This window comes from Nomascus leucogenys, chromosome 12 (genome assembly GCF_006542625.1).
Source record: "Nomascus leucogenys isolate Asia chromosome 12, Asia_NLE_v1, whole genome shotgun sequence".
Classification (NCBI taxonomy): domain Eukaryota; kingdom Metazoa; phylum Chordata; class Mammalia; order Primates; family Hylobatidae; genus Nomascus; species Nomascus leucogenys.
Genome location: NC_044392.1, coordinates 42,606,492 through 42,625,485, shown reverse-complemented (window position 1 = coordinate 42,625,485; position 18,994 = coordinate 42,606,492). Strand labels below are relative to the sequence as shown.

The 18,994-nt window shown below is 39.4% G+C and overlaps 1 protein-coding gene across 1 annotated transcript; it reads right to left on the bottom strand.

Annotated features, from left to right (window-relative positions):
• Positions 1–4,613: 4,613 nt before the first annotated feature.
• Positions 4,614–5,566, bottom strand: LOC100589010 (olfactory receptor 6N2-like). Its single transcript, XM_012510896.2, is given in 2 exon segments — positions 4,614–4,894; positions 4,897–5,566. Coding segments are annotated over 2 exon segments (951 nt in total).
• Between the last annotated feature and the right edge of the window lie 13,428 nt (positions 5,567–18,994).

Sequence of the window (18,994 nt, the reverse complement as noted above, 5' to 3'; positions counted from 1 at the left end):
ATTGTAAAGACCATCGAGACTAGGAAGAAACTATAGCAACTAACGAGCAAAATAACCAACTAACATCATAATGACAGGATCAGATTCACACATAACAATATTAACGTTAAATGTAAATGGGCTAAATGCTCCAATCAAAAGACACAGACTGGCAAACTGGATAAGGAGTCAGGACCCATCAGTGTGCTGTATTCAGGAAACCCATCTCACTTGCAGAGACACACATAGACTCAAAATAAAGGGATGGAGGAAGATCTATCAAGCAACTGGAAAACAAAAAAAGGCAGGGGTTGCAATCCTAGTCTCTGATAAAATAGACTTTAAACCAACAAAGATCAAAAGAGACAAAGAAGGCCATTACATAATGGTAAAGGGATCAATTCATCAAGAAGAGCTAACTATCCTAAATATATATGCACCCAACACAGGAGCACCCAGATTCATAAAGCAAGTCCTGAGTGACCTACTAAGGGACTTAAACTCCCACACAATAATAATGGGAGATTTTAACACCCACTGTCAGCATTAGACAGATCAACGAGACAGAAAGTTAACAAGGATATCCAGGAATTGAACTCAGCTCTACATAAAGTGGACCTAATAGACATCTACAGAACTCTCCACCCCAAGTCAACAGAATATACATTTTTTTCAGCACCACACCACACCTATTCCAAAATTGACCACATAGTTGGAAGTAAAGCTCTCCTCAGCAAATGTAAAAGAACAGAAATTATAACAAACTGTCTCTCAGACCACAGTGCAATCAAACTAGAACTCAGGATTAAGAAACTCACTCAAAACCGCTCTACTACATGGAAACTGAACAACCTGCTCCTGAATGACTATTGGGTACATAATGAAATGAAGGCAGAAATAAAGATGTTCTTTGAAACCAACGAGAACAAAGACACAACATACCAGAATCTCTGGGACACATTCAAAGCAGTGTGTAGAGGGAAATTTATAGCACTAAATGCCCACAAGAGAAAGCAGGAAAGATCCAAAATTGACTCCCTAACATCACAATTAAAAGAACTAGAAAAGCAAGAACAAACACATTCAAAAGCTAGCAGAAGGCTAGAAATAACTAAAATCAGAGCAGAACTGAAGGAAATAGAGACACAAAAAACCCTTCAAAAAATTAATGAATCCAGGAGCTGGTTTTTTGAAAAGATGAACAAAATTGATGGACCGCTAGCAAGACTAATAAAGAAGAAAAGAGAGAAGAATCAAATAGATGCAATAAAAAACGAAAAAGGGGATATCACCACCGATCCCACAGAAATACAATCTACCATCAGAGAATACTACAAACACCTCTATGCAAATAAACTAGAAAATCTAGAAGAAATGGATAAATTCCTCGACAAATACACCCTCCCAAGACTAAACCAGGAAGAAGTTGAATCTCTGAATAGACCAATAACAGGTTCTGAAATTGTGGCAATAATCAATAGCTTACCAACCAAAAAGAGTCCAGGACCTGATGGATTCACAGCCGAATTCTACCAGAGGTACAAGGAGGAACTGGTACCATTCCTTCTGAAACTATTCCAATCGATAGAAAAAGAGGGAATCCTCCCTAACACATTTTATGAAGCCAGCATCGTCCTGATACCAAAACCTGGCAGAGACATAACCAAAAAAGAGAATTTCAGACCAATATCCTTGATGAACATTGATGCAAAAATCCTCAATAAAATACTGGCAAACCGAATCCAGCAGCACATCAAAAAGCTTATCCACCATGATCAAGTGGGCTTCATCCCTGGGATGCAAGGCTGGTTCAACATACGCAAATCAATAAATGTAATCCAACATATAAACAGAACCAAAGACAAAAACCACATGATTATCTCAATAGATGCAGAAAAGGCCTTTGACAAAATTCAACAACCCTTCATGCTAAAAACTCTCAATAAATTAGGTATTGATGGGACGTATCTCAAAATAATAAGAGCTATCTATGACAAACCCACAGCCAATATCATACTGAATGGGCAAAAACTGGAAGCATTCCCTCTGAAAACTGGCACAAGACAGGGATGCCCTCTCTCACCGCTCCTGTTCAACATAGTGCTGGAAGTTCTGGCCAGAGCAATCAGGCAGGAGAAGGAAATAAAAGGTATTCAATTAGGAAAAGAGGAAGTCAAATTGTCCCTGTTTGCAGATGACATGATTGTATATCTAGAAAACCCCATTGTCTCAGCCCAAAATCTCCTTAAGCTGATTAGCAACTTCAGCGAAGTCTCAGGATACAAAATTGATGTACAAAAATCACAAGCATTCTTGTACACCAATAACAGACAAACAGAGAGCCAAATCATGAGTGAACTCCCATTCACAATTGCTTCAAAGAGAATAAAATACCTAGGAATCCAACTTACAAGGGATGTGAAGGACCTCTTCAAGGGGAACTACAAACCACTGCTCAATGAAATAAAAGAGGATACAAACAAATGGAAGAACATTCCATGCTCATGGGTTGGAAGAATCAATATCGTGAAAATGGCCATACTGCCCAAGGTAATTTATAGATTCAATGCCATCCCCATCAAGCTACCAATGACTTTCTTCACAGAATTGGAAAAAACTACTTTAAAGTTCATATGGAACCAAAAAAGAGCCCGCATCGCCAAGTCAATCCTAAGCCAAAAGAACAAAGCTGGAGGCATCACGCTACCTGACTTTAAACTATACTACAAGGCTACAGTAACCAAAACAACATGGTACTGGTACCACAACAGAGACATAGATCAATGGAACAGAACAGAGCCCTCAGAAATGATGCCGCATAGCTACAACTATCTGATCTTTGACAAACCTGACAAAAACAAGAAATGGGGAAAGGATTCCCTATTTAATAAATGGTGCTGGGAAAACTGGCTAGCCATATGTAGAAAGCTGCAACTGGATCCCTTCCTTACACCTTATACAAAAATTAATTCAAGATGGATTAAAGACTTATATGTTAGACCTAAAACCATTAAAATCCTACAAAAACCTAGGCAATACCATTCAGGACATAGGCGTGGGCAAGGACTTCATGTCTAAAACACCAAAAGCAATGGCAACAAAAGCCAAAATCGACAAATGGGATCTCATTAAACTAAAGAGCTTCTGCACAGCAAAAGAAACTATCATCAGAATGAACAGGCAACCTACAGAATGGGAGAAAAATTTTTGCAACCTACTCATCTGACAAAGGGCTAATATCCAGAATCTATAATGAACTCAAACAAATTTACAAGAAAAAAACAAACAACCCCATCAAAAAGTGGGCAGAGGACATGAACAGACACTTCTCAAAAGAAGACATTTATGCAGCCAGAAAACACATGAAGAAATGCTCATCATCACTGGCCATCAGAGAAATGCAAATCAAAACCACAGTGAGATACCATCTCACACCAGTTAGAATGGCCATCATTCAAAAATCAGGAAACAACAGGTGCTGGAGAGGATGTGGAGAAATAGGAACACTCTTACACTGTTGGTGGGACTGTAAACTAGTTCAACCATTGTGGAAGTCAGTGTGGCGATTCCTCAGGGATCTCGAACTAGAAATACCATTTGACCCAGCCATCCCATTACTGGGTATATACCCAAAGGACTATAAATCATGCTGCTATAAAGACACATGCACACGTATGTTTATTGCGGCACTATTCACAATAGCAAAGAGTTGGAACCAACCCAAATGTCCAACAACGATAGACTGGATTAAGAAAATGTGGCACATATACACCATGGAATACTATGCAGCCATAAAAAATGATGAGTTCGTGTCCTTTGTAGGGACATGGATGAAACTGGAAAACATCATTCTCAGTAAACTATCACAAGGACAAAAATCCAAACACCGCATGTTCTCACTCATAGGTGGGAATTGAACAATGAGAACTCATGGACACAGGAAGGGGAACATCACACTCCGGGGACTGTTGTGGGGTGGGGGGAGGGGGGAGGGACAGCATTAGGAGATACACCTAATGCTAAATGACGAGTTAATGGGTGCAGGAAATCAACATGGCACATGGATACATATGTAACAAACCTGCACATTGTGCACATGTACCCTAAAACCCTAAAGTATAATAAAAAAAAAAAAAAAAAAAAAAAAAAAAAAAAAAAAAAAACAGTTCAGGGGTGAGGAAGGAAAAGAAGTTTTTCATGGATTTGGCAGCATGGAGGTCAATAATGGCCTTCACAAAATATTAGTTGGAAGGTCTGAGCCAAAATAAGATTGGAATGGGTTGAGAAGTGGATATGAAGTAAAGAAGAGGAGATATGGTGTGTTGAGAAGTTTGACTGGAAAAAGGAACAGGGAAATCTATCTCTAGCTGGATGGAAATGTGTGGGCCTAGGAAATATACGTGCTTTTTTTTATAAAAAAGAATGTAGATACTAAAATATTCTTAAATGCTGACATAAGTGATTGCGTAAAAAATGGAAGAAGTAAAGATGTAGAAAATGAGAAAACCATAAAGAAATGAAGTCTTTGAAGAGGTGAAAGGAAATGAAATTCAGAGCATGTGTGATGATGGGAAGATTATTCAAGGAACTTTTATGAATTGAACATTGAGGTGAGAAAGGACATAGGAAGAAAGTCAACGATGAGCAAGACTAGCTTTATCTCCCTTCTGGAAGATTGTCCTCCTGATGGCTTTAATGAGTTCCTTGTTACGAAGACTGTAGATAATTGGATTGACCATTGGTGTTAGTATGGAGTAAACTATAGCAAGTGTTCGGTCAAGGGTCAGGGAATAGCTCTTCTTTAGCCACACGTACATGAAGATGATGTTCCCAAAGAAGATGAGGACCACAGCAAGATGTGAGGCACAGGTAGAAAAGGCCTTCTTTCTTCCTGATGCTGTTTTTATCTTCTGCCAGCCCCAATGATCCTTGCATAAGAAATCATGATAAAGAGTAAAGCGGTAAGAATTATGAAAGCATTAATGGCAAAGTCCACCAGAATGTTAGTGGACGTGTCCTTGCAGGCCAAGCTCAGCAAAGGAGGAAAGTCACAGAAAATGTGTTGGATTTCATTGTAAGCACAAAATGGGAGCTGGGAGACCAGGATGACCTCAGAAATGGGACATAGGAAGCCACAAGTCCAACAAGCAGCAGCCATCTTGGCACAGAGTGTAGTGGTCATAATTACAGGGTAGTGGAGGGGCCGACAAATGGCCAGGTATCTATCATAGGCCATGGCTGTAAGAAGGTAGCATTCAGAAGCTCCCAAGGAGTGGAAGAAGTAGGTCTGAAGGAGGCATCCTGCAAAAGAAATGGTTTTCTTCTCACTGAGAATATTAGACAGCATTTTAGGGATAGTGGTAGCTGTATACCACAACTCCAAGAAGGAAAGAACACTGACAAAGTGGTACATAGGTGTATGCAGAGCTTCATCCAGTCGGATGACTGAGAAGATGAGCATGTTGCCACAGATGGTGAACAGGTATGCCAACAGCAGCAGGACAAAAAGCCAGCCCCTGACATAGCCCACACTGGCAAAGCCAAGGAACACAAATTCAGCCAGGCTTGAATGGTTGCATTGATCCATGGGAGGCTGAGGCAAAGAAGGAAAGAAGAAAACATTGGATTGAGATGACTGCTGAATCCATGCCAAAACTTCATTTCTCTCTCTCTCTTTTTAACTTAAAAGTGGCACTGAAATTACTACTGTTGCTCTCACTACTATTACTATTACCGTAAAAATATTAATAGCTAACTCTTATTAGCACTTACTATTCATCAAACATTTTTACTAGTGTCTTGCATTCAATATTTACTAAATTTTTATACTTCAGTGAGATAAGCACCATTGTTCTGCCTATTTTGCAAATAAGAAAACTCGGGAATAGAGAGAAGGAAGTAATTAGAACACTTTTGTATTTCCTATAGATACTATTTCACAGAAACAACATTTAGACCATCCTCAAGCATTTCAGCTCTATACTATATGACTGTTCCCAAACATTCTAACTCCTCTTCCCAGGTCGTAGTTTTTCCCTCAGTAAAGCCTCAAAGAGTGAATTTTGGGTATGAGATTAATATAGTAGCAAATCTTTTCTTATTGTTCAATTCACCTCTATAAACATTTATTGAACAAATATGTATCAGGCAGAAAGAACACAAAATTCAGCAAGGTACAATCTCTGCCACCAGACAGCTTACAACCCTGTAGAGAAGCAGACATCTTCTCTAAAGTACTGTAAAGCACAGAACACTTCAGTGTGCCTGAGAAGTGGCTCATTTCTCAGGTCAAGATGACTGAAAAAAAACTTTTAGAGGAAGCCCGTAAGATGAATTTTCCAAGAAGATCTGGGATCAGCTGCATAAAAGAGAAAAAGAAATATTTCAGACAAAAATAAAAATATCGAGGAGCAAGCAGCTCACATGAAGGAAACACATGTTCCCCTCTATGGTAAGCAAACTGGGAAAGCTCACTCAATGCTTTAAGACCTTAGCTCCATAGATGCAGGGCATCACTGAAGAATGTTTGATAGATGAGTGACCTGGTCAGATGTAGATTTTTAAAACATAACTAAAATTTAACTATTCTGACCTCAAGCTCGGAGATGAAGGTGTGAATTTGCCTTGTGGGTATAGCCGACAGCAAGATGGGTTAGGGTGGTTAGCATGTTTGGTGTTAAGAATGCAGATTCGGCCGGGCGTGGTGGCTCATGCCTGTAATCCCAGCACTTTGGGAGGCTGAGGCGGGCAGATCACGAGGTCAGGAGATGGAGACCATCCTAGCTAACACGGTGAAACCCTGTCTCTACTAAAAATACACAAAAAAATTAGCCGGGCGTGGTGGCGGGCACCTGCAGTTCCCATCTACTCCGGAGGCTGAGGCAGGAGAATGGCGTGAACCCGGGAGGCGGAAGTTGCAGTGAGCCGAGATTGCGCCACTGCACTCCAGCCTGGGTGACAGAGTGAGACTCCGTCTCAAAAAAAAAAAAAAAAAAAAAAGAAAGCAGGTATGTGGTTTGTGATTTTTTAATCCATTCTCCCAATCTGAAACTTTTAAGTGGAGCACTTAGATCATTTACAGTCAATGTTAATATTGAGATGTGAAGTACTGTTCCAGGCATCATGTTGTTACCTACTGACGTTGTTTTCTTCATTGTGTTATTATTTTATGAGCCCTTTAGGAGCTTCTATTCTGATGTATATTAACCTTTTTTCCCCAAGATTTAGAACTCCCCCTAGCATTTCTTGCAGGGCTAGTCTAGTGTTGACATATTCATTCATCTTTTGTTTGTCTGAGAATGATTTTATTTCTCCTTCATTTATGAAACTTAGTTTTACTGAGTACAAAATTATTGGTTGACAGTGAAGTTATTCTGTTTAAGGAAACTAAAGATAGGACCCCAGTCTTTTCTGGCTTGTAAGATTTCCACTGAGAAGACTGCTGTTAGTCTGATAGGTTTTCTTTTATAGGTTACCTAACGCTTTTGAGCTTCTTTTATTTGAATGTCTAAATCTCTAGCAAGACCAGGGAAGTTTTCCTCAACAATTACCTGAAGTGGGTTCTCCGAACATTTTGCTTTTTCTTCTACTTCAGAAACACCTATAATTATTAGGCTTTGCCACTTTACATGATCCCATATTTCTTGGAGACTTTGTCCATTTCTTTTTTCTTCATTTTTGTCTGATTGGGTTACTTTGAAACCTTGCCTTTGAGCTCTGAAATTCTTTTTTCAATTTGGTCTAATCTACTGTTAAAACTTTTCTCTGCTTTTTGCAGTTCCTTAAATGTGTTTTTTATTTCCAGAAGTTCTCATTGTTTTTCCTTTAAAGTATCAGTCTCTCTAGAAAATTTATTCATATCCTGAAGTGTTTTTTTAATGCTGATTTTCATTTTTCTTTTGTATCTCCTTGAGTAACTTAATAATCAACCTTTTGAATGCCTTAACCGGTATTTCAAAGATTTCATCTTGGTTTGAATCCACTGCAGGAGAGTTAGTGTTATCTTTTGTGAGTTTTATAGAAATCTGTTTTTTTATATTGCCAGAATTATTATTTTTGGGTTCCTTCACATTTTGCTAGACTATTTTTTCTAATTTTTTTAATTTAGTTTTGATTCTGAGTTTCTTAAATTTATATTTTCCCCTTTAGGATGTGACTTTAATGTTTATAGTTTGTTGGTACTTGGCTTTGGCTGTGTATTTTCAATGGCAAAGACTCTATGAATTTCTTGGTTATAGAGAATCTTTGTACAATAACTTTCTCAGATGCTGGTTGTAGTATCTATGTGCTGGGTGTGTAAGCAGGTTCACTGTCTCCTGTGGGGCTGGAATGCCAGAGGTCTCATGAAACTTATTTTATTCCTCAGTGGTGTGCACTTTAAAAATTTTTTTTCCTAGCATTTTATTCACTGGGTTGAACAGTTTAGGCTTCAGGCCAGTAGGAGGTGCCCATGGGTAAAATCCAGCTGCAGCTAAAGCAGGTGGGTAAATGCAATACCTCAATGGTGAGCAGAGGTCCCAGCCTTGACAGAAGTAGCTGGGGAATCTCTCAGTGAGATGCACTAGGTCTTTTCAGGAGGAGGAGCAGGAGCCACCACAGCTCTCCTTCCCAGCCATCGGAAAATTGATCCTTCTTCCAGCCACACTCCTAACGTGATGTTCCAGCTATTCAGATTAGAAAGGCACTTCTTTTTATCTGCAGGAATCCTGATGTTCTATGTAGAGGGCGATTGTGACTCTACCTCTCACACAAGCCTGAACCTGGAGGGCACTCCTTCTATGGGGATGTGTCACATCAAAGTATTTCAGAAAGGCTGTCTACAGATGTACCCATGCTGATTTCCCATAGCAGAAGTCTCAGCTGTGTTTGCAGTAGTAATCAGTGGGGAGAAAAGTCCCCTTCTCCTATACTCTTCACAAGGATCAGGGCTGCCTGCCTGTCAGAGTAGATTTACAGACATTCCCCAACTAGCTCAGCACTGCACCTGTGCCTCTTCAATCCCATAAGCGGAAAGTTCAGGGACTTAAGGCCTGCAATATGGCATCTTCTCTCTCATGGGATGATCTCTCAGTGTGATGCACTCCCCCTTCCCCTAGGAGTAGCAGTCCCTGAGGGCCAGTCTACTGTGAATCCTGCTGCTCCTCTGGGTTGAGCCACCCAGTGGGGCTTCCACACTCAACGCTATTGCCGGGGAGTGTCTGCAAGGCACCCTGTGATATGAATTTTCCTTTAGTCTCCCAGCAGCAGGTACCAGCACCAGCTCTTATGGGGATAGGAGGGAAGTTAGTAGACTCTAAGGTTTCCTTAGTTAGAAATAGCCTTAGTGTGTTGGCTTTCTTGAATGTTAGCTGTAGAAATAATGTATTGAGCATGTGGATAGATTCAAGACCTCTTGGCTAGCCAGGATGATGCAGTCAATGGCAATAGCAGAAATTACACAAACGTATTCTCCTTCCTAAACACAGTATTGTTTTGCCTCCAGATGTTGTAAAAGGCTATCATGGTTGCTTCTAGCCAGGAGGTGGTACTCGTAAAAGAACATCAGCTGCAGTAATGGCAGTGGAATTTGTGCTTTCCATAAGTTACCCAGGGAAGGTGATCTGGCATCTCAAGCAATTGGTGGGTGTCCCAAGGCTCCCACGGAATTCCTAAAGATCTCTATACATTGTGGTACACTACCAAGGTGGGTCTAGGGGCAAAGCCAGGCGGGGGCTGAGCCAGGTAAGTCTGTACTCTGGCTCCCCACGTGTGGGTGCAGGCAGTGGCCACGGAGGGCAGTTCCCTGGCTGCTGGGGTAATGTTCCAAGGAAGAGTGTAGCTTCCTCTGCTGCACAAAAGACTCCAAACAGTCAGGGGGGTGTAGTAAGTGGAAATAAGCCCCACTTAGCTCTCACACACTTGGCAGGTCAGGTCTCACATACACAGTGTTCTGCTGGTAGCAGCTACCTGAGTTCCAGGCAGCCTTCACTCAGAAGGCGTATGCCCCAAACCATAAGCCTTCCCCAGGAAGACAGAAACCATGGCTTTCAGGCCACGCCCCTCCTGGTTTGCTCATAAAGCAGGGGCATCCAGCTTCTGTGCCCATATCTATAGCACACTTCTCACTTGCTTGCTGGTTCTGGCCACCGGTTCACCCCTACTCAGATTATACTGCAAATCTAAGTTGGGAGCTTCTCTCAACATGTGACCACTGCCTGATACCAATAGACTTCTGCAAGGTCCCCTGTGAGGTAGGATCAGGAATGGCTTCCCTCCATCTCCAGTGGCATGTGGGAGTGCATGCAAAGTATGTCCCCATGCTGTTCCTTCTCATATTTTGCCCACTGCTCCCTAAATCAGCCCCAGCACTGAGTAGGACTAAGGCCTTCCCCCCATGGCCTGGATTGCCCAGCTCCCCTCTGGGAATGTGTGTCATGGCAACAGTCTCCCCACTGTGGGAATGTGTGTCATGACAGTGGTCTCCCCACTTATGCTCTGGAGACTCATAGTTTTCTGTTTGGTTCACAGTGTAGGCTGCTGCACACTACTTCTTTCACAGAGTTTGTGGCTTCTTTCAGTTTTCCTGTTAAGTTCCTGTGCTGCTCTTGGAAAAAAGTCCACAGCATGAACCTCTGCACACCATTTTGTCTTTCTAAGTGGTAGAATCACGTTAACAATGCCTTCAACCTGCCATTATGGAAAAAAAAGTAAAAGTGTGGTCACCATGTTCTAAGGGCCAGCCATTATCGTGTACTTGAGGTCTGACTCCTAGTATAACCTACAGTCAGAAAACAGTTGGTGCTGTTCTACAGCATTGTCTCTGCCTTCATAAAACCCATCATCTCCAGCCTCAGGAACAAGGATGTAAAAGGGGCTTCTTGGAAAGTACTTAGAGTCAAAGGGACAGCTCAATGACCCAGGATGCTTCAGAGTTTTCCATAATCATGGGCAAACTGGAGGGGTCTTATTTGGTACCTTAAAGGTACATCAGTTATCTTTTCGTTAAGCTGTCTATTCTTTGCTCATGCTCAGCTCCCTCTTGAACTTCAATTTTTTAGATGTGCTCCTCTGAGGTAATTTTCTATGTCTTGTAGGCTTCCTTCATTTAGTTTCATTCTTTTTTCTTCTCTGACTGTGTATTTTCCAACACCCTGTCATTGAGCTCACTGGTTCTTTCTTCTGCCTGATCCATTCTGCTGTTGAGAGCTTCTAAATAATTTTGCAGTTTAGCAAATATACTTCTAAGTTCCAGGGTTCCTATTTGATTTGTTTTTCATTATTTCAATCTCTTTGTTAAAATTTTCTGATACATTTCTACGTTGCTTTTTTGTATTATTTTGAATATCTATGAGTTTTCTTAAAACTTCTCTTTATTCTTAATCAGGGAACTTCCCTATTGCTGTCTTATTAGTGTTGGTTACTGGTTCCTTGCTTTGTCAATTTGGGGAGCTCATGATTTTCTGTTTGTGTATGTACATTTATGACTTTGAATTGAAAAATTATTTATTCCAGTCTCCTTTATCTGATATATTGTTGTTTTTATTGGATATGTTTGCTTAGCGTTTTCTTTACAATTTACTTTTTTTTTTTGTTAGGTCACTGCCTCCTTTTCAGCACTAAATGGCAACTAAGTCCAGGTTTACCTCTGTTTTAGCAAGTGTTCAGAGTGCTGCCTGTCCAGGATGGGGGAGGTCCCAAAGGGGATAATGCAGCAGAATGGGAAAGCTGTCTAGGATTTTGTGCCCAAGAGACTAACAGAACATACCTCCTACAGTGAGGTTCTACTGAACACTAATTTGGCAACTCCTTCAGCCAAGATACAGAGAGTTTCCCAGGCTGGGGATGCTGCTAGCCCCATCTGCCCCCTTTGTCTCTGTCAGTCTTCAGGAATTTTTCTCCATTCAAGTACTTGTGCAGCTTTCTGTGTGTTGAGGCAGGAACATGTCTCCTGCCAGGAAACCCAAGATGTTGAGAAAGCTGGTTGTCCATCTTAAACTTACCTTTTCCGCTGTAATAACTGTGAATCAGGGGAAATTTCCCAAATGCCTGGTTCATGGCAAATTGGGGGAAAAGCGTTATAGTTATAAAAATCCAATTCTATTACCCTCTGCACAGCGTTTTTACTTCTCTGCAACCCCAGAAACTATCTCATCCTTCTATTTGGGTTCTGGGATATCGCTAGTGATAATTTCTGCACTGTATATGTGTATTTTGTTATTTGTTTTTTATTTTCTATGAGATCGAGGGTAGTGGAGCCAGGTTGTTTCTACTCTATCATTTTGGTGACCTAAGTCATATTTTTTCTGTACAATATTAAATAAAAGTAATATTAGTAATTAATCTTGTTTTGTTCTTAATGGGGATGATTGAATTTGGCTTAGGAATATTTGGAGGAAGAATTTTGTGTATATGTTAATGAATGATGTTATCTATTTTTTCACATTACTAGTTTTATTTATTTTGGAATCACTGTTAGGCTATCTTTGTAAAATGCACTATTGAGCTGCATTTCCAGTGTTTTAATTCTCAGAAGAATGTTTGTAAAAATAGGAACTATGTTTTTCTTCAATATTAGGTAGAACTCACTTATTAAGCAAGCTGCCACTGACGTTTTCTTTCTAGTGATTTTTTAACTTCTAATTTAATATTATTTAGATTTTATATTAATTTTGACATTGATATTTCTAATTTATAATTTTCTAGAAATGAATCCAGCCAATTTTAAATTTTAATTAACTGGCATATATTATTAATAATATGTTATTATAACTTTAAACTTTGATGCATCTGTAATTCCGCCAATTGTTCATTCTTAATCTTTCTTATTTTTGCCCCTCTCTCTCCTTTATTTTTTATTAGTCTTGTCAGGAGTTTATTTCTACTTTTAGGAATCAACGTTTTTATTAATATATCATTTTTGTCATATATTTATTTTTATTGTATTAATTTCTGCTCCCAGATTTTTTCTTACACTTTCTTTTTTCACCCTAACATTATTTTTCTAATTTTTAAATTTGAATGCTTATTATTTTTATACTTTTTAAATAACATTAAATTTAAGGCTATAAACTTCTAAAAAGCACTTTTTCCCAAATATTTTGAAATTATACTTTTTGTTATTGTTCAGATATAGATGTTTTCTACTTTTCCTATGATACTTCTGAGAGTAAGTTGTATGGAAGTATTTTCTTTAAATATCAAGCATATGGACATGTTAAATTTATCATTTATTTATTTCTAATTTATTTATATCACTAGTAGAAGCAGAGGTCTATATTACATTAATATTATTAATTCTATTAACTGTATTGACACTTGTTTTATGGCCTAGCATTTGTTTAATTCCACTGTGCTTGAAATCAATCTTTATTCCATATGCCTCCAGTAGGTGGACCTTGTTAATTATTCTACAAATAATTTATATATATACTTATTATTTATTTGCCTGGTGTTTTTATTCTTCGGGGAAGAGATTTCAAATGTCTTACTCTGATAGTGGGCGTGTTAATTTTCCTTATGGTGCTTTTACGTGATTACTGTGCAGCATGGAAAGCCACAGACCTCATTCTACTGCATGGCAGAAAGCAGAGCAGAACGCACAAAATGGGCAGGCTGGCTCCCTGGGAGAAGAGCACAGGAAAGAACCGTGCTGCATATGCCCAGCTCCTCCTTTCAATCTCACCAATTGGCATAGACGGCTGGTTCTCAGACTTTAATTTGCATGCATAACATCCTGACGTTTATTAAAACACCAATTACTAGACCCCACTTTCAAAGCATCTAATTTAGTTGATCTGAGATAGACATTCTCATTAAAATAAAATCTTTTTCTGTTGCTAAAGTTTTTACCTGAGAAGATTCCAGGTGACTTGATCCCCATTTATCCCACACCTCATCAATGTTTGGAGAAAGCTTAAAAAGATTGTACGATTTGTTCACTATGTTAGCCAAAAAAATGACTAACATACCCATAAAATATTGGCATTACGTTTAGACCTTAATAAACATAGACAAATAATACCTTCCCAATAATTACTCTGCAGGCTCATATAAACCATGTTTAAAAGGATTTTCTTTCTAGCCAGCGTTTCAGTAGAAGGTCATTCAAGTGAAAGGTCATATGTAGGCTGACTTGTGGGATCATATATGTTCTAAAAACCCACAGTTGTCAGGGATGGTAAGGAGGGTGAAAACTCAGTCAACATGATTAGATCCTCTTGGTTTTTAAATGAAAGTTAAATCTTTTGGATTAAGTTTAGAATCTACCTACTAACTAATGTTGAAAAGACATTTATCTATTTACCTTCTGTGGGAGATTTAATGAGAAAATAGACAAAGGACATCTAACTATAAATCGTATGTTTGTGTAATCAGGGATCCTTGTATAATCAAGGATCACGAAATTAAGCGAGAACATGGGATGGTTTGTGAAGTATGAAACCCAAACTTACTTCTGGAAAGGAAAATTGAGACTGCAGGAGTCTGAGAGAAGAAAGGCTGGCTGGACAAGACTTGTGAACCTCCACAGCCAGCCGTGTTCTCTAAAGGTATGAGTTACTCTATGGGAAGATAGAGCCCTAGAAGAAGTCTGTGACTCATTGTATCGGCTTTCCCGCCTACATCTGCTGCATGGTGCTTGGTGCCAGAGGCTTTCTACTTCAGATAAAATGAAAAAAAAAAAAAAAAAAAAGAGGCCGAAAGGTATACTGGAAAGCGTTAGAAAACGTTGGTGCTATCCCATTCTCAGTCTGTTTCTAAATTGCCATGCAAACTTAATTAATTAAGTTATTCCCTACCTCTTGATTTCAGTTTTATGTTTTGTAAAGACAGAGGGGTTTAGACCAGATGACTTCTTAAGCACCTTCTAAATCAGAAGTTCATTGATTCTCAGTGACTTCCTGGTGGAATTCACCTAGCTGCAAATGGCGTTTGCTCAAAGCAAGTCTTCAAAAGTTATGTGTTGGCTTACCCCAACACTTGAACCTATCTACCCCATACCACAAAGGAAAAGTTGCTTTTACCTAGGAAAGAAAGAAAAAAAATCACGGATTTGATTTCTACTATTTTTATGTTGTTGTTTTTCTCCACAACATTAATTTTCAAGGTTTGACAATATTAAAATTGGTTTGCCCTTATTTAGGATCCACCAAATGTCAGAAAAGAGAATATAGTCCATATCTGAGCTGGATGTCCAGGGAAAATTTACCTGAGGGCATATTGTCATAGAAAAACCTCATATTGGACAACTTATGCACATTTAATAGGTGGGGATCCCAGAACATTCTGTGATCTTAGTCAAATTTACTAAATTAAGAGGGAGATAATGCTACTGTATGCTACTCCACACACATTGTCCTCCACACATACCTTTTCTCTTAAAATAAGCTAAAATAAATACCAAGTCATACCTGCATTTGGAAAGAAAGCATTTCAACATCATTTTTCAAAAACAGGAAACCCAAAACTTACGCTATCACTAAAAAGAAATTTTAAAAGTTTACCCAGAGAGTTTTTATTTGAAAAATAAGTTTTCTTTTTGTATCTTCAATAAGCTATGGCTATGTTATCCTCAGACAGGGAATCTCCTAGTAGGATCCTACCGTTCCACACCTGGTTTTCAGAGAACCTTCATAGAAGTACCAAATGGGTGCCCAGTTAGCATTCCAAAGTCTGAGGCATGAGGAGAGATCACAATACACTTCTACACTTCTGCGAGGCTTTCTTTTGTTTTGCTCATTCACTTCTCACCAATCCATGCACTCCTTCCCACCACTTTTCATGACCTCCCATCACCACAAAAGTACATAGAACAAAACGAAAAAAAAGTCTGTTTCTTGGTGTTAGTCAGTATGTTGCTGCACATACTGGGGTGTGTGTGTTTGTGTGTTTGTGTGTGTGTCTGTCTGTGTGTGTATGTGAAAAAGAGAAAAAGGTGGGGGTGGAGGTGGGGAGAGAGAGAGTGGGTTGGCTCCTTAAAACAAAATTGTTAAGTGCCAGGATTTTTTCCCCACCCACCCTGCCAGAAAACAGGAGAGACAGAAAAATTTCCATCTAGTCCCTAAAGAAATGTCCCATCTCTCAAAGCTCAGAACTGCAGGGCTACATGAAGAATCAATGAACAGACAAAGCGCATTTTAAAGAAGGATTCCTAAGGCAGACATGCATCAGGAATTCTCAAAGGGAATGAGGAGAGAGAGGAATTGGTAAGGTAAGGCCCCTATATTGTTGGTCTAGAAGGGCTGTAGCACAACAGAAAAAGCATTCTATTTCTAAATTGACTTTGTAAACTTGTTTTGCCACTAACTCAAAATGAACATTGGGCTTAACCATTTCTCCTTTCTTTACTTCAACTTCCCCTTCTCTAAATAAATATTGTATAAAGCCCCTCACTACCCTGGTAGTCTATGGATCTCTAACGCCATTGAAAAATATTTCTAGTGTGGATGTAGAGAGATGGGTGGTCTATATCAATGTCCCTGGAGTTTTCTTTCCATATTCTAATAGACCTTATCTGGGAAAGATCAAAGCCTTTACCTAGTTCTCTTTTTTAGATACTCTAATCTTTTCTGTACCACTCCTGCCCATTACCTGATGGTTTTGATGACATTAGAACTTACAACATCCTCCTCTGCATCTTTTCTACCCCAAGACACTCCCTTACTTATATTTCAAGCTCCTGGAAATGTTGGCCTCCCAGGGGCTCCTTGTTATATGTTCTCTGGAGTTGCTAACTGTGTAAAGTTTTTTGTAAGTGCTCCTCTGGGGTAGGAAGTTGGACACAGAGAAGTAAAGCAGCCCAACTCTCTTTCAAATGGCTTTTCTGCAACCCTCACTGGCTCTAGAATCCAATCCCAGGGACACTGCCTCTTCTGGGACACTAGAACACTAGAAGTTCTGCAAGTCCCTCATAGCTTTTTTTTTTTTTTTTTTTTTGAAATGGAGTCTTGCTCTGTCGCCCAGGCTGGAGTGCAGTGGCGTGATCTCAGCTCACTGCAACCTCTGCCTCCCAGGTTCGAACGATTCTCCTGCCTCAGCCTCCCGAGTAGCTGGGACTACAGGCATGTGCCACCACACCCAGCTAATTTTTTGTATTTTTTAGTAGACGCAGAGTTTCACCCGTGTTAGCCAGGATGGTCTTGGTCTCCTGACCTCATGATCCACCCACGTTGGCCTCCCCATCATAGCTTTTTATGAGAAGAGACAATCCAACTTGAATACATGAAGAATAACATCTTTAGGACCCCAGAGGTGAGTTTCATCTTAAAAGCTTTCTTTGCAAGGAGATTTCTTATCCATCCCTACTAACCTCACCACATTACCATATTATCACAGTCAGCACAGGCACCACTATCACTTTTGTGCTGACCATCTCTACCTTTGTTACTCTCACCACTGTCCCTCCCTTTGCCATGTCAGCTGTCTTTAGCCATTGTTCCAAATCATTGATTGTTGAATACCGAATACACTTGTCTAAGTCTCCATCACCAGTATTGTTACCATTATTTACATTATCACCACCATTATTATTACCCAGGCATCTTCATGAGACTAATCTACTTTTTCATTATTACTTTTATTTTTGTCCATATTCTTAATATGCTCATCAAACATCCTAATCTTGACATCTGAACTCTTATCTCAGCTGTGTGTTCTCTGTGGGCATGTACTTGGATGGATATGGAGTCCAGATAAATAATGGAATCACAGCATTTATCTGTCAGAAGTAAGGTATTTGAAACATTCATAGCCCCAAATGTACTTTTATTTTTCAGAATCAGAGGTGGAAAGAAAGCAGTTGCTATATTAAATTTAAGATAAGGAGGTAACCATAAAAAGATTAACAAGTAGATCATATTAAATGGAAGAAAAACACCAAGTGTTCTGAGATCAAATTGGAAAAGCTTTCCTGTAGGAGATGGAAAGTTTTTGAGCCAAAGGAAAGGAAGATATGTGTTTCTGAGATTACTAATGTGACTTTAGGATTGGAAGAGTCTCTCAAATATTTGGACAATATGAGCATCTCATTCAACCTTAATCAGCATTTAGCTTATGTCCCACTTATTCTGAAATACCTAACCTTTCACAAAGATGGATAGTTGAAACTATCCTTCACTAAATTACTGCATCTCCCAGTCTCAAGCACCAGAAGACCTTTGTTTTCATTTTTATTTCATGGATATATAGATTAGCCATCTATCCCAATTCTCCAAATGAATAATTGTTCTGTACTCAAAGTGGCCACTTTAATACTCATTTTTATTCCTCCCTGTACCACATCACATTGGTGTTCCTACATTCCTCTTTTCCTCTTGTGAGCCAGACTCTGAGACAGACTTTCTGCATCACTTGTATTGTCTAATTGTATATCTGTATGGCTTAACATTGACTGAGTAAATTATAATGCCCATGCACGATCCCTCAGAAGGCTATCAACATGACACATACCTGAGCATAAGAATTGTAAACCTTACCTAGAATCAGTTAGTGTAGATATGCGTACTAAATGATCGAGGCTTCCAAGTTTAGTTCTTGCCTAGTCAAGAGCATTGTTTCTTCTCTTTTATGTCACCACTTGTCAGTAAAGAGTGCTTACTTGGCATTTATTCTGTATCAGAAATAGAGTGAGATAAAATGACAAGTTCTGGTATTACTATGCAATGAGTTCACTGTCCCATGAGCTTAGAAGCCAATACTGTGACAGCAGCTTTTAAGAAAGGAAAAGCCTTATTTCAAGGTTGACCAGCAGGGAGGCAGGAGGCAATATTCAAATCTGTCTCCCCAAACTGAGGTCTGGGGACAGGTTTTATAGTCAGAGAGCAATTAAGAGAGAGATAGGAAAATGCAACAAAGCGTTATCTGATTGGTTCCTGAGAAGAGGTTATGCCAGGTCCTTGACTTTCATGATTGTGCTGCAACAAAACAGGTCATCCTTTCCTTTTTAATTTGATCACCATTCTTTGGTCTGAATACTTAGGTTCTGCATGTGGTTTACTTTTTTGTTCTGGTTGGCTCCAGGGTCACAAATCTGGCACACTTG